The 16191-nt window shown below is 39.6% G+C and overlaps 2 protein-coding genes across 2 annotated transcripts in view; both read left to right on the top strand.

Moving 5' to 3' along the window:
* The window catches only part of LOC121181958 (mucin-5AC-like), a 35479-nt gene extending 33406 nt beyond the window's left edge, over positions 1-2073 (top strand). Inside the window, exons 41-45 of the mRNA XM_041038200.1 lie at positions 464-514; positions 863-991; positions 1216-1255; positions 1547-1670; positions 1848-2073. Coding sequence (XP_040894134.1) covers positions 464-514; positions 863-991; positions 1216-1255; positions 1547-1670; positions 1848-2073 — 570 coding nt within the window. The remainder of the gene's footprint in view (positions 1-463; positions 515-862; positions 992-1215; positions 1256-1546; positions 1671-1847) is intronic.
* An 8663-nt stretch (positions 2074-10736) lies between these two features.
* On the top strand, positions 10737-14674 carry LOC121185747 (mucin-5AC-like). Its single transcript, XM_041044137.1, has 4 exons — positions 10737-10818; positions 11127-11168; positions 11241-11499; positions 13162-14674. Exons 1-4 carry the CDS (start codon positions 10743-10745, stop codon positions 13280-13282), a joined length of 498 nt encoding a protein of 165 aa, XP_040900071.1. The 5' UTR covers positions 10737-10742; the 3' UTR covers positions 13283-14674.
* Positions 14675-16191: the final 1517 nt, after the last annotated feature.

A 16191-nucleotide genomic window follows, 5' to 3' on the forward strand; every position in this document is an offset into this window, starting at 1 on the left:
CCAGTCTCTTTTCCCTCCCTCCCTCCCTCCCTCCCTCTCTCAGTTAATTCTTACTGACTTCATGGATGAGGACATTCACAGATTTTTGTTCAACATTAGAAGACAACAGTAATTTTTCTTGTTGCCATTAATGCAAACAGAACTCAGGTTTGCAGTGCTTTTTAATCCTTTCTGCTTTTACAGTCTGTCTGTATTGTAAGTTCTTCCCATGCTTCAATTAAGCAAAACTATCGGGTACAAAACAGCACCTAACAAATCTCAACAAGGATAATATTACAGGCCCAGAAATGAGAATACACACCCACAGATTTGTAAGTGCCATCAAGAGGAGAGAGCAAGGACAGAATAAAGTGTCAAAAATGTGTCTCTAGAGAACTTGTGTCAATAGATTTGGATGGGCAGCTTTATTACCTTTTCCATCTCTATTCAAAACTTTCCACTCACTGTTTGCGTCTCTCATCAGGGCTCTGAATACCAGATCATCCCTGGCCAGTGCTGTGGAAAGTGTGTCACAGTAGGCTGCGTTGTCATGCTGCCGAACAACTCCACACACGTATTAAAGGTTTGTAAATGTGTGTATGCCTGCAGTGTTTGTATGTGAGTTTGGAGAGTGAATGAAAAGACGAGGAGACTAGATTTTATATATATTTAAGATCACCATGGTCTCTAACGTCTCTACTGTCTTTTAAATACAATAATAATGCTGCAGGATCATATTGCGTTTATTTGTACAGCCACACCTGTTATGTTATTTCAGCATAACATGTCACACATGAGGAAGAGTCCACATATGTTGATAGCGACTGTGAGGCAGCCCTGCTTGGGAGGCTGTGTTCTAATATTCTGTTGTGTTATTCCTCAGCCTGGCACCATTTGGACTCCCCCTGACACTCCCTGTGTGAAGTTCGAGTGTGTGAAGATCGCTAATCAGTTCGTCACCATTGAGGCCAAGACCATCTGTCCTCCCTACGACCCTAATGAATGCATACCGGTATACTGCATATGCACACAGAGACACACACATGCTTAAACTATCATGAGTGTAGCTTCTCAAGCAATGGAAAATTTGCGTCCTTCAAATCACACATGTTCACTGACGATACAATGTTCACGTCACCGGAAAAGATTTAGACACACAGGAGCACACTGCCACCTACTGTTGATGTGAAACATGGCCCAACAGAGCACTGATGTGAATGTGTATCTCTCCCACAGGGAACAGAGACCATAGCTCCAGACGGATGCTGTCATGTCTGTACGTATTGCTTCCATGAACACTCCGTCCTTTCACTCTGGTTTCACAAACAGACCAGAGAGCTCAGACAGGTTCTTCCTGCTAAGTTAAGTTAAACTGCAGTTAGATTTCTTGTACTTGTGATAACAAAAACACAAATAAGTCAACTTTTCCATTATGGTTTGCACCCAAGAAAACCACAACCAAAGAAAGTGTAGCGTTCGCATCACAGTCTTCATTTTCGGAAGCGTCTACAGAAGATAGGATCAGTGCAGATCAAGTGAGACAACATGTTTCTCCTGCCTGCCTCAGGTATTCCAAAGGGTCATCCATGCGGCGTGTCTACGACTACTGTGCGCTTGGAGAACCAGGGATGCCAATCCAAAGACCTGGTGAACGTGACATCTTGTAATGGAGCATGTGGCACCTTCACCTTGTGAGTCCCCCTCATTTCATTTTATTTATCATCAGTGCCATGGAATATTCTCAGCATCTTCACATGAATGCTTCTGTTTTTTTTTCTCTTTTGCTGCATCAGTATCTATTAAAACTGAAATTATAGACTGAAGGCAGTTTTCCCATCCTTCACACCATCATTTCTCTTTTCTCTCAGCTACTCCAACAAAATGAGATCCTTGCAGCACACCTGCTCCTGCTGCCAGGAGCTGGCCACATCCGAGAGGCAGGTCCAACTCATCTGCCCCGACAGTACCGAAATCACCTACTCCTACATCCACATTGATTCCTGCGGGTGCCTCAAGACAGAGTGCACTGTGGTTGGCCGCGGTGAAATGGCAACCCCTTCGTCCAGAATCAAGTCACGTAGACGCAGGAGATAAGGCAAAAACCAGAACCGGCCACTTCAAACCAGCATGAATTTGTAGAACCCTAATTATAATTTAATCAGTGTCAACTTCATCTGCTTACATGATTCCTCTATTTATGTCTAATGTATTAGTGTACTTAGTTTTAGTTTGACAGGGTTGTAAACCCACAAAGATCTCATCAATAAAGATCATACTGTAACTGCAGGCTGAGCATGTCTGTTTTTGTCCTGGTGTCCTACTGCATGCACGATGTGTGTGAATGTGTAACTCTCCTCTTCACTGCAAACATACATTTAAAAACCTTATTCAACAACAACTGTGATGCCAGCTACTGACGTGGAGCTTACTCCCAAGCTGGGACAGCCTGATCACCTCCGCCAACTCAGTTTAATGTAGTGCCTCACATGTTTACTGTGCTAGTTGAAGGTTTGTTAAAGCACATATCACACATCACACATTTAAATGGCATCTTGAAAGAAAACAGATTCAGATGCTCTTTAGACAACAGAGGGCAGAGAGACATTCTGCCCACAGCACATTAAACTGGACTTGCTTTAGATGTGAACGAATCTAAAGTAAAGTGAACAGCATTTTATTGCTGAATTGTTTTTCTGTGTTTTTAACCTCGGCTGCCTTTTCTGGTGATCTAAACTGCACAAAAACATTTGAAGAACAAATTTACTCTTATTAAGAGTAGTTAAATGCAATGGTTATTAGTTCAGGGTTGACCTTCTCTCACTGGCTGCTGTCGTTCCTTCCCTCCATCATTTCATTGTCCTGAACAAAGTTTGCAAAAATGGAGCTGAAAAATGTCGCACCATTTCCTGGAAGAGAGGAAATCATGCCTACAAACTGCTTATGCCTACCCGCATAGGTGTGTCTAACCCCTTTAATGATCTTTGTTAGTGAATTCAATATTAAACTAAGTGTGTGCGTTAAGCTGCCTCCACCTTGATCTGCGGTAACACTCGACTTTCAGGTGTAGCCCATCAATCAAGCGGCTGTGTGAGAAGCCTATCGCTGTGGCCACATCCTGCTTTCAGTTTACTTCCCAACCCAACATGAGTGATAAAGGTCTCACAGAAAGATCATGGCAAAGCCGTGATGACAGAGCAGCCAAACATAGCAGTCGCAAGCAGAGAGCCGCACACAGAGCCGCAGACAAACACTCCCTGTGTGTGACACTGTGTCTTTGGGCAAGGCGGCACCACACAGCACACATCACCACAAGTCAAACCTTTCACAGGATAATGGGTGGAGAGAACAGGTATTCATAAGAGTCTTGGTAAACAAGGATGTTTACTTAATTTAACATTTATATAACTAGATAGGTCAATGAAAGCAAATTATCGTGACCTGCGTCTCAACACCACAATGATTTAAAGACACAAGCAATCAGAGAGCAGAAGTTACAGTGTGTCCTGAGAAAGACTTCAGCAGTACACGCCTCAACAATTCCCACATTAACTGAAAATCAAACACGCGGACAAGATATGTTGAGTCAGTAACACATTCAAGCACATGATATTACGGAGGAAACTCACCGATAAAACACAAATACATTTTCAAAGCATGGAAATTTATAAGACCTTAACTCTATGATTTGAGCATTGATCTCTTCTGCCTGTAAGTCACCTCACCTCTGGGATGTTTAACTGCTGTCCTGAGTGGATCAGAGGAACAGAGTTGATTTCCATGATGAAACTAGTACTTGTCCAGTTCGTTAATAAGCTCAGCTACTGGCCTTTCTGCATCATGAATCTCACTCTCCTGATGGAAAAAAACAAGTCATTACCATTTCATTTTGAACTAAATGTTTCATCCCAACTTTCTTTTCTGCTTGTTACATTTACCAATAATGCATTGCATCAATCTCCAGTCTGCAGACAAAATGTTCTGCTTCAAAACAATCAGACTGAAAGACTAAAAAGTCTCAATCAAAATATAAATGAACATAAAAACGTGATGGTTTCAGCAACTCCTTCCAGACTGCAGTTAATAAATTAAGAAAGAGCCAAGTCTAAACAAAATCCACTTTTTCATCCTTTTAAAATAGACTGATTTGCTAATATTGCACTGGTAAACTACAAGCCTGGAGCCATTCTATATTTTTCTTATCCGACACAAGGCCACATCTGAAATCACTTCCTTTTATGTTTTGCATTTACTGTCCATCATTTTTCATTTTAAGTATCCAGAGCATTATTCATGATAGTGAATGCCTTCAAGAATTCCCACCCTCATCATCACAATGCACACAATGCAATGTGAATGTGAACATTACAGTCCAGTGACACCACACCTGTCACTGATAATACAAACAAATCTAGAGATGGAAATTAATATCTCAGTAGGTAAACTTGTCGGTCTGTCTGTTTGAGAGGAGTTTATTTTATTTTGATGGACTTCCAGAAAAAAAAACAACTTTTACTTACTTTAACTTCTCGATCAATCCATGTGCTGCCCCATCACAGGGTTAGTAAAGATAAAGGTTTGTTTTAAAAAAAACTGACTGTTAATGAAAAAAATGAACATGTGAACATTAATTTTTAGCTTCTTGCAAAGATTGAATTACTTATCAGTGAGTTCTGACTGTTTCCTTACTGTACTTTCACTTCATTTCATTTGAGGGACAATACATTATAATGAACTAGGCACACATAAGAGGATACAGTATAAATTAACAAAAACTTAAAACAAGTACTAATAATCACAGAAGAGACAAGCATATAAAATCTATTTTTAAAATAAGTACCAACACCAAATATCACATTCCTGTTAAGGTCTGCTGATTTTGGTTCACATAGGACCAACAGTGAACAGCCAATAAAGAAATGTTTAGTGAAGAACAGAGGAGCCTGGATGGTTCAACTGGACCTGAGAAGTAAGAGTTACACACCAAATTAAACAGACAAAACTTAAACTCTCAAAGAAAAGAGCTCCATCCCCTCTGTGAAAGATGGACGAGGATCAGTTATGTCATCTGGCTGATTTGCTGCATCTTTCACAGAGTTCATTAAATCTGTGCAGAGTAAAATGAAATCAGAAGATCAAGACATTCTGGGGTGAAACACACCGTCCAGGGTCAGAGAGCTCTGTCTCAGTCACAGATCCATCCTCCAACAGGACAATACCCCAAAACATACATTTACAAGCAGCCAACAATGGATGAGAAGAAAACACAGGACCGTTCTGAAGTGGTCTGTCATGATGTGATCTCAGTCCAACTGAATATCATGGAGAGAGCCGAAAGTCTCAGTTAAGAGAAGGCACCCATCAAACCTGAGAGAGCTGGAGCAGTTTGTTCAAGAAAAATATTTGTATAAGGTTCCCAATATTGCTGTCTGTGCTATTTTGTTTTGTTGTATTATTTTAAATAATAGATTATATACAAGCAACGCTCTCTGTTCCAACAGTGGAACAGTGGATGCGAGACAATCTGAATGATTATGTTGACATTTCCTGTACTGACACAAGTTAATTTGATGGCATGTGTCAGAACATAAATCTTAATTACACAACAAAAACACTCCAGTTGGCAAAATACAGCAGGGTTTTAATTAAAGATGCACCACAGGATGCATATCCTGGACTGAGGGAGCTGAGTCACTGTGGCTTATTTACGCAGGCCTCTGACATCAACACAAGCCTGACAACCCTTCTCCTCCTTAGAGCAACACAACGTTATGTTCACACCTGAACAATGTTCTATATTGTGTTCAATTTCCATAGCTGCCTGAGTGATGGGTGTGGACCGCAGCATGTTAGGATGTCTTACGCACTGAATAAGCTAGTGATTAGATATTCAATGTCACAGTGCAACATGTTTGTTTTTACTTCAGTATGTTTTTATTGAGATGGCTCGGTAGCTGTAAGTCATTTTTAGTCATAAACATGTGTTGACATGTAGATTTTGATGTCTGATAATGAAGGAAACACAGCTCTTTATAGTCCCTGCTTCCACGGTCACATAGATGCACAGACAGCATGGAAAGGCTGAGGGAATGGACTGTTGAAACACCAAATGTTAAATCACAGAAGGCTCTGGCTCAGGCCATGCCCAGGAGGACCATGCAGTGATCCATCCATGCCCTGCAACTGCAGTGAATCTGCCAGTAAAATAAGAAGCATTCAGAATGCAAACCTCTGCTACACAATCCTACACAGAAGCATTATAGTAATGGAAGAAAGTGGTTAGTGCATCAAAATACACACAGCATGAAGATGTCAGGCTGCTGGGGATGAATCCGAGACCCCACTGATCAGGATATGAGTCAGAGGTGATGTTACATCTGATACCTTAGCTACAAAGGCTGCTGCAGTATTCCAGAGCAGTGATGCTGAAAGCACTGCATCAGGACTATGCTGAACCACCCTCCATCCTGAGGGAAGTTCACGCACAGTTTGCTTGTTGTGTTAGTGGCAGAGTTGAAGAGGGTTGTATTTAGTGGTTACACAGGGAATTAATAAACCAATGCTGAGTTTATTAACTGTGTGGTTGCACATACAACACACATGGACAAATCTTTCCATACACGTGTCTATGAAATCATTCATTATATCATGAAATCGTATTAACATCTGAGAGTGCTGTCTGACTCTGTGCACAAACAAATCTGGTGAGCCTCAAAGATCCCAAGCCGCCTCAAATGGGCTGCAGTTCTGATCGTACAGGAACAGTTGAGGGCAGACATCATGTACAAGAGCTGGTATCAGCAGCAGCCGAGTACTGAACGGTGTCAGCAGTGACTAGACATCACAGAAAACAAGAAACCAAAGAAACAAAGGCAGAATGAAAACTTAGCAATACGGTATTTATATAAAATATAAATATATTAACTAAACTGGGTCTAAAATGAAAAATTAAAAAGCTAAACACACATGACAAAAACTGAAGAAATGAATAAAAGAGCTTTTCATCTGATGGGTGAGATCAGAGAGAATGAAGCTCCGGTGTTTCTCCTGGTAACATTTCTCCACCACAGCTGAATAAAAAAAAATAAAATAAAATAAACAAAACTAAAACAATAATCTTATCCAACATCTTGGTGACTCATCCAACAGGCCCAATTCTCGGCCTCGCCCCTTTTGCAGGTATTAAGAAATTCAGTTGGTACTGCAGCCTGAGCTTATCTACATACTTCATGACTCAATAAAGTAATGTGACAACACTTTTCTGTGGCTGCGACAATGTGGTGCTATTTCTCATACACAACAGCAGAGACTGAGTTAGACATAGTCTGTCACATACACAGGTACAGTTCGGTGCAGTTAAGTTGTTACGTTACTGAGTGAAGCACTGGAGACAGGCGAACTACTGGGGACTTTTGCAACCAATAAAAAAAAGTAGTTATAAATGTCACTGAAAATAATTAACCTACTGTATCTGCTCAAATAGCTGCCAGGGCCTTTATTTACTTGAGATGCAGAAGGTAACAGGACTTTATTCAAAGCAGGACTTCATTTCTGATTCCCGCTGAGAAAACTGAGAAATAAATCACATGACATGTACAGTACAGTGCATCATTAATGCAACATTACCACTCCTTATCACTTCTATTCAAAGTATTCGCTCACAGTTGATTTTTTTCACACTCTTTTTTCTGTTTCACACTCATAGTCATCTCAATAAGTATTGTTTCTTACTTCTATGAAAAAGTGCTCTGTCTCTCAGAGGCCTCAGCATTATCCATTCTGTAATCCTATTGGCTGAAAATTTTCCTTATGAAAACATATCAAACCATCATTTTCTTCCAGTGCATGTTCACAGAAAAGCACTCAAGTGGACCGCACTATTGCTCAGCTTTTGGTGGACATTATAAAAACACATTTTAAAAATAAAATGAAGAAAATACCAACAATGTCTTCAAATGAACCTGACTGTGTCCTACAGCCTTTATCTGCTGGTCGTGGCAGAATAGTGATTTGCAATCATGGGGCCCTTGGATTGGATTACAGCAGCAGTGAATCTGTCTGCTATCACAGCACCTCTGAGGAGTTTCCCTGCTGCTGAGGAAAATTATTAGGTCTAAATGGGAACAAATCAAACACGGAAATAAAGAAATACAGAAATATAACTTATTGTTTGTTTTTTTTGTCTGCACTTACTGTTACTTAAATGACAATGGATGTTAAATGGCAGCTTTTTCACGTATGTTTTTCATTTAATTGTGAAACAGTAAACACACAAAAAGCAAATACAAATAATGTGTATTGTATTTCATGTTATTTCTGTGCCTGATTTGTTTTCATTGAGGTTTTTAAGATTCTTCCACAACCGTGGATGTTAAACCATCAATACTGGTGTTCTTACTGTACTTCTGTCATTTCTCCCACAGCAGTCCTTTCTCTGAGAAAACAGCATTGTTTTCTCAGAGAAAGTTACATTATGATTAAAAAAAAAAATGTAATCACTGGCAATATTCAGAGTTTTTACATCTAGTGTCATCGTTAGAAAAGTGTCATAAATTTACAAAACAGATGATAAGATGTTTTTCAAGGGGCAAATGTGCTTGCTAATCATCTTCTGAAGTTAACTGTTATACATAGTTGTTCCAACCATAACTCTCACAGAAAATCAGAATCTGTTTCCCAGCATTTAACTCACCCAGCACCATGGAATCATAAGCCACTGATCCCAAACAGTGCCACCACTGTAAAGTCTACGTAAAGATGTGAGGCACAGACAAAAGTGATATTTCTGTCATGACTGGCCCCTAAGGGGCCACAACAAGAAAACTCAGGGATGACAACAGACAGACTGACAAAGAGACAGGAAAAACAAGACTTAAATACACTAATTGGTTGTCACCAATTACCCCAGGTGATCCATATTAAGGCGGGACAGACAATCAACAAAGGCGGAAACCAGGCAAGGAAGTAGACTGGGAACAGATACACAAGGAACCAGCCTTCAAAATAAAACAGGAAATGCTGGTGGAAACCAAGGAACCAAGACAAGAGTCCAAAATTCCATAAAGAGTTCAACAAAAGCCAAAAGTGGTTCAAAATAAGTTCAAACACAGGCCAAAACAGTCCAAGAAGAGTTCACCAGCAGTCACAAAAGGGCTGATCACAACAGACAGAGGTGCAAAGAATGAAAACAAATCACTGAGGCAAAAATCAATCACATCAAAAATGACTATCTCACACTATCACAACAACTCTGAAGGAATCTGTGAAGGCACAGGAGGCTGCCCTGCTCTCTGATCACACTTGACAAAGACAATTTTTAAAAGGCAGAGTGTGCAAAAATATGACAACACAACCAACCACAATAGAGGTCAAATGCTGCTTCTCAGCTGGTCATTGGGTTTGTATATGGTCAGTATCAGCAAGTGACATGGGGACTCACAGCATGGGTTTAATGCAGAGGAGTCCAAACTGTTCCACAAAGGGCCGTGTGGCTGCAGGTTTCTGGTCCAACCAAGCAGCAGCACACCAGACTTGACTCATTTAATCAACTGATCTCAGTCTTCAGACAGCTGATTGGTCAAACTGTGTGCTCTTCATTGGTTGGAACAAAAACCTGCAGTCACACGGCCCTTTGTGGAACAGTTTGGACACCTCTGGTATAAGTAAATGTATGAGACTAAATAAAAGTTTTCCTTTCCTTTTCTTTCACACTTCACCTGATATGAATGGGAAATTAAATCTCTGTGTTCAGGGTGAACAGTAAATAAATCACTGACTAAATATAGGTAAAGTCAGTAATCTTAATGGGCCATGCTCAGACATACAATGTCATTTGAGTTGTGTGGTTGTTTTTCACAGTCAGTTAGTGTTACTCTATTTATTGTAATATTTTCCAAGAATGCATTGAGAACAGTAATAATACTGTGAAAGCAACAAAAAATCAACTAGTGCAACTGTCACAGTGTGTGTTTGTGTTTTCTTCTATTCATATATTTAGTTTAGTGTATATGCCATTATGTATGCATAATGGCACCAAACATCTTTCTAATTATTATTATTGTTTGTTGTTTTTTTGTTTTTGTTTTTTAATTTTGGTTTTCAGCAATATCAGGGTTCTGATCAGTTTAAGTTTCTACAACAGCTGGTTAAGGTTAGGGAAGGATCGTGGTTTTGGTTAAATATTGAAAAACTTACTTTTCAAATCAGCACTGATTTTTTTTTCTTTTTTCAACACTGAACAAAAACACAGGATCTTTTTTTAACCCTTTAACTATGTGAATAGAGTAAAGGTCCATCTTAACAGGCCTTTTAACTCATCATCTTCTTATCGTCTTATTCATTCCTGTTCCAACATACTGACACGCAGTGTAAGAGCCTGAGGCTTTCATGCTGATAATAAAAGATCAAAGAATCCTGTTAGTTCTGTAGTTCGTCTGAGGCCTGTAGGGTTAAGAAGCTGCTGGGTGCAGTGATGGAGGTAATGACGTGAGCAAACAAATAGTAAACGTGTGTGCAGTGTCAGATATTTATTTAACATGTAAATGTCACACACTGGAACCAACCACACTGAAAATAGGTGAAGGAGGGATGAGTAGTGGAGCTGCTTTACAGAATCTCTCTCCCTCCCTCCCTCTCTCTCGCTCTCTCTCTCTCTGTCTCTCACACACCCCTGAAGAAACTGCCTTAGCTCCACCTTGACTGGCAGGTTATAAAGGGACTCGTCCTCCAGGTGAGTCTCTCATATCGGGTCAGTCCTCAGGGCCAACATGGGGACTACAGGACTCCAATCGACATTATGGCTCATCTACCTGGTGCTGCTGGTCGGCTCACTCACTCAGACCGGTGAGTGATGACCTCAAAATTATTTACAGCAAAATTATTTAGAAAAAATTTTTTTTAGATGATTGCAGGAGGCCATAGAGAGGATGACTGGATGTTGTTCTCTTAGCAGAAGTTTATTTTGGTGTGTGGTAAAGAAGGAAAACACATTCAGTTCATTTTCATCTTATGATGTCTTCTTTGTATTTATCTGTAAAAATCATAAGACGAGATATTGTTTTATTTAGATTATGTTGTAGTTTAACAACTGAGCCATTTGATTGAATAGTCTATGGGTTTGATTATTTTTTAACTTCTTCTCTTTACTACAGTAACCATCGTCCCATCTCTAAACACTCTGAGCCTGAATTCAGGTAACTGCAAATTTTTGGAATTTTCTTTATGTTGGTTCAAACTGATGCTTTAACGTGTTAATGTTGTTGCAGTTAATGCATCTCACATTGGCCGAGTGTGCACTACTTGGGGACACTATCACTGGAAGACCTTTGATGGAAATTTCTTCCAGCTGGGCTCCACCTGTAACCATGTCCTAGCCTCGCAGTGTAAGGGTAGCTATGAAAATTTCAACATCCAGATGAGGCGAACGACAGTCAACAACATCCCCACCATCAGCAACATCATCATGAAGCTGGAAGGTTCTGTGGTGGAGCTCTCCAGCAGCGCAGTGATTGTCAATGGCAAGAAGTAAGTCCAGTCCAAACCAGCCCAATGCATGCATACAGACTCTGAACCTAATGTGTGTGGGGTAGGCTGAGACACTGTTAGGAGTTTTGTTCCAAACAAATATTTACATTCAGTGCTGCAGCACTTGTTGAGCTTGAAAGTTTCTTTACCTTGAAAACATTAGAGTGACTGAAACCAAAAGAAAAAGAAAAAAAAAAACAACTTTGAACAGAGCTTTGAACCACATCTCAGGGTCTATCTGTCTCTGTAAGTGGACCTTGAGTTAAGATTCTTTAGCCCATATACTAACAATTGTCGCCTCAATGCTGTCGACATTTTTTGAAGCCACTCTATTTCAGTTTGCTTTTTTCAAGCAAACAGTGCTTCACTTCCTTTAACGACAATATGAACAACTTGACACACAGTTTGCACTTAAAGCCACTGTGTCGATGATTTACTGTGTGTGATTGTAGTTTTATTCTGGTGTCATCTCTGTAGAAAAATTAATTTTCCACTCCCAAAGGAAAAGCACTGGTCACATATTTGATAGCACCACTGGGAGTCACCAAGACATAGGTTTTTTGAATGCCACACTGAGGCTTTAAATATAATAAATGTATTTAATTCCAATGAACATTTAGCTTAGCTTCAAACTTATGATTTGATTTGATTTGATTTGATAAAATAAAATAAATGTACATGTTAGTGTTTAAGAGGAAAATAAACACAAATTGGTGTGATGCTGATTTTTAGTTATTCATTGTAACCTGTGAACTATGAGTTATGACAGGCTGGTGCACATGACATGCCTCATTTTTATATAATTAAAAGTGTTAAATAACACCCAGTTTAATATCAGATTAAACCATTTGGAACATAACAAGATGGTGTTGATGATGGGGGTAATAAGACTGTGGAGGTGAGTCAAGCAAGAAAAGTTGGGAACCACTGAAGTCCAGCACCTGTAGTGTGTTTTAAAATACACTTTCTGTATTTTTATACAGAAAGTGTATCATGTCTAAAAGGACAGATCTGACAATAGTGGTTGCTTATAATCTTAATTTTTAACATCACTGGAGAAGAGATGAAAATCTCATTTAGAATCTACGGCTCTTTTATGAAGTGACCTAACTGGGTTCAGGACTGTCTGTCTTTTTCTGTTCTACTGTTTCTGAGTTTGCTTTTAGTTACATTTCAATGAACTCATCTTGTCAAGATGCTTCTTCACATCAACAGTAGCATATCTAAATCTCACTGGGATGTCTAAATATTTGATCTCATTGATAGGATTTGTAAATGTACAATTTGAACCTCTTTTTTTTGGCTTTACATTCCCTGATAATTGGTGCCACTGGTGGTGAGATTGTGATTTCCAGAACAAAGTTGTATTAAATCAGCTACATGCTGCCTGCAACAGCAAATGTCAGGAAGAAAGACAGCATTTTTGTCTGACCTACTGTGTCACTCTGGGAAGGCTGGAAACTGCCTGAGGTGACTGTAGTCCCTGAGCTGTTCTCTTCCCAGTTTCCAAATTCCTTACAAATGAGCTTTATGGCTTTGTCACACTGTGACTGTGTCATTTTACTTTACTTTATCATTCACAGAAAACTTTGATCATTTTGTCTCACATTGGTCTGATCAGCTGCTGCTCATTTTCATACTAACTCTCTGTGTTTGCTGCAGGGTGTCTCTGCCATTTGTCACATTCGGGGTGACAATCAAGGGGACGACGTCTAGTGTCTCTGTCGAAGCCAAGCTGGGAATCAGCGCTATCTGGAACATGGATGACTCCCTGGATGTATGAAGCGCACCCTCACACGCACACATGTCTGCACACTGGTGTATTTTCACCTGCTGTAAAGCCTGTTCCTGAACAGGCTCATTATGTATGCATATGCGTACAAAGAAACATGCTCAGTCTCAAGCTGTTTTACTTGTTTAAAGGATCAGGTAGATGTTATCTTATCACGAAAAGACCAAAACCAACAATGAATTTATTTTTCTAACAAGTATTATCTGTGTTACCACAGTCTGATAGATATTATCCCTCCTTGCCACAGAACTACACTGTTGTCCAAAAGCTTTTAAAACCATATTCAAGAGCCACATTGTTTCACTTTAGAGACATATTTGATAAGTGTGATGAAAACAGACAGTGTAGTTTGGTCCCCTCGGCTCATTAAAATAGTAACCACAGATAGGCAGCCAGATCAGCTGTGAGCAGCAGCCTACGCTTTTTATACATTTTCAGTTGAAGAGTCTGAATAAAAGCATGATTGTCACTGATATCTACCACCCTTTAAATAAAGAGGTGGAGTAGCTCCCTTTAGGGTGGAGGTATCAACTCCTCAGGGCCTGGAGCAATACTTTCAAACATCCTGTGTAGCTTGAGCAAATAAATAATAAAATTCTGTCAATAAATGAGAACCTTCTGTATTTACCAGAACTGTAGCACGCACACTGCCTGTCCTATGGAGGAAATATGAGAGGCATTTAAATATATCGTGTTCCTGTGCATCAAAATTTTGCGCCTTCAGAAATGATGTTAAAAGACATGTTGCAAGAGAATTACTGTAGGAATGACAACGGCGCTGTCCAAACCGTCCTTGGCCCATCAGGCCTGCACTAAAGGAAAAAAAAAAAAACAAAAAACAAATAAAAAAGGGACAAATATTGATCAAGTCTCACTCAGTGAGTCACTGGGTGAGTTTGTGGGATATGTCCTGGAGAGATAAGCAAATAATGTGAATAAGCCAAGCCTGAATACCACAAAGGCAAATGGAGCTGCTTTAAGTAAACATGTGGCTTAGTGATTAAAGGATTTACTGATTAGAGCGATAAGAGGTCTGAGATTTCAATACAAGAAAAAATATGTAAACAGAATTATTTTTACTGAGGTTGCATGGGAACCATTAATCATAGCTTAATACCTCTTGATATTATACTGGGAGGGATGGAATTAACAGTAGTTACACTTGACATTAGAAATATTTTCTCTTTATTTGCAGACTAATTGACAGCTCAGGCACCAACTGACAAATGGCTTCACTCTCCTATGATTGCCCAACACTGAGCCAAGAGTTTACCCATCTCAGAGCTCACACACAGCACATTGCACACTGAGGTTCCTCACGAGATTTATAACAAGTTTCTCAACCATTTGTGGCACATGAGCTTTTATTTAGATCAAAAAATCTCGAGCATCTCAGAAGGAGTGCAGACAAGTTCTGATGGGAATTTGAGTATGATTCACTTGCACAGAAAGACTGGCATATTTCAGACTTTTATTGATAATGTGCTTTGAGTCATAAATGACTGATTACCTGCATATGATCTTGTCACCAACTGCTGTATGCTTGGGGTGTGTTCACAGATTGAAATAGATAATAAATATCAGAACCAGACCTGTGGACTCTGTGGAAACTTTGACAGCATATCCAATGATCTCATGAAAGACGGTAAGATCATTTTTCAGTATTATGGATGGGCCATACACTGAAGCTTGTTACCATGTTTCCACTTAACATTGAAAAGAGAGGTACACAGCCTACAAGAACTGATTACACACTGACACTGTTCGGTGAGGAGTATGACGCTACTCACTGTGTCAACACAACGCTTGTGTGTCTGTTGGCACCAAACCATGAAGGGATTTTGGATTCATGAATCACAGTGGGAAAGATAAGGATTTTTTTTTTTTTACAGAGATAAATAGAATCAGTGTTTCAATATCAAAGTTAATTAAATCACAAAATTATTTATAAATCACACACACACACATATATATATATATATAAGGGTCAAAGGTTTTAGAACAACTCCCAGCAGAATCTTATTGTTGAACTAAAATTAAGATAAATCTTTGACTCATACACTCATGACATCATTGTCTTGCTGTAGGATGAAGCTCTGACCAGCCAGCTCTGTCTTCCTCTGTTACTGGTCTTCTTCTCTCCACTCTGATAGAAATATACACAACTACTTCCTGTAGCACAGTATTGTCCTGATAATGTATCAGAGGGTGTAGAAACACAGTTTGTTCTGCCTTTGTACAGACAGAGGGTTTGGAAGTCATAAACAAAAGCTGGGTCACCTGTAGGAATTTTCTGCACTAACTTTCCAAGCTTCAATTTACTTACATAGCTTTTACTTTGCTTTTCTAAAGGTCTTTGTAGTGCTCTTCCTAGTGTTCTTATAGGAATCTGTAATCAATTTACAGTTTTCACAAAATGACAAACTCTGCATTGTTGGTATGGTTTATAGCTCTACTGTAGGCTACATCAAGCAAAAACGAATATACTGCAGGTGCAACCTGTATTTTACTCAACAAAAACCCAAAACAAGATTCAGGTTCCTGGTGCTAGTGACTGTTGCAAGAACCTTTAGCACAGAGTAATATTTACCAAACAAAATAAAAGATTTCTGCACTAAAACTTATAAAAACTGGAACTGGAACAGAATGATTGAAAACGTGGCACAAACTGCATTGCAAGTTTTTACTGAACTACTGAGTGGGCTGAACAATCACAATGACCACTGCTGTGTGATTTGATCTACTGTAACACAGGAGCACCGCTGTCTGTGACAGACTATGCTGAGACCTACAAGGTGAACGGGCCGACAGAGAGCTGTGAGGAGCCTGAGCTGATCCCTGTCCTGAGCTGTGGCGACAAGGTAACGCTTCACTGTGGAACTACAGGTTATAATGTCTTA

This window comes from Toxotes jaculatrix, chromosome 1 (assembly GCF_017976425.1).
Source record: "Toxotes jaculatrix isolate fToxJac2 chromosome 1, fToxJac2.pri, whole genome shotgun sequence".
Classification (NCBI taxonomy): domain Eukaryota; kingdom Metazoa; phylum Chordata; class Actinopteri; family Toxotidae; genus Toxotes; species Toxotes jaculatrix.

What these genes read in the sequence shown, in the direction of transcription:
- LOC121185747 (XM_041044137.1), top strand. Translation starts at nt 10,743, where the DNA reads ATGGGGACTACAGGACTCCAATCGACATTATGGCTCATCTACCTGGTG. An exon ending in CACTCTGAGCCTGAATTCAG is followed by an intron (nt 11,169 to 11,240) that starts GTAACTGCAAAT and finishes ATGTTGTTGCAG; the next exon opens with TTAATGCATCTCACATTGGC. An exon ending in GTGATTGTCAATGGCAAGAA is followed by an intron (nt 11,500 to 13,161) that starts GTAAGTCCAGTC and finishes TGTTTGCTGCAG; the next exon opens with GGTGTCTCTGCCATTTGTCA.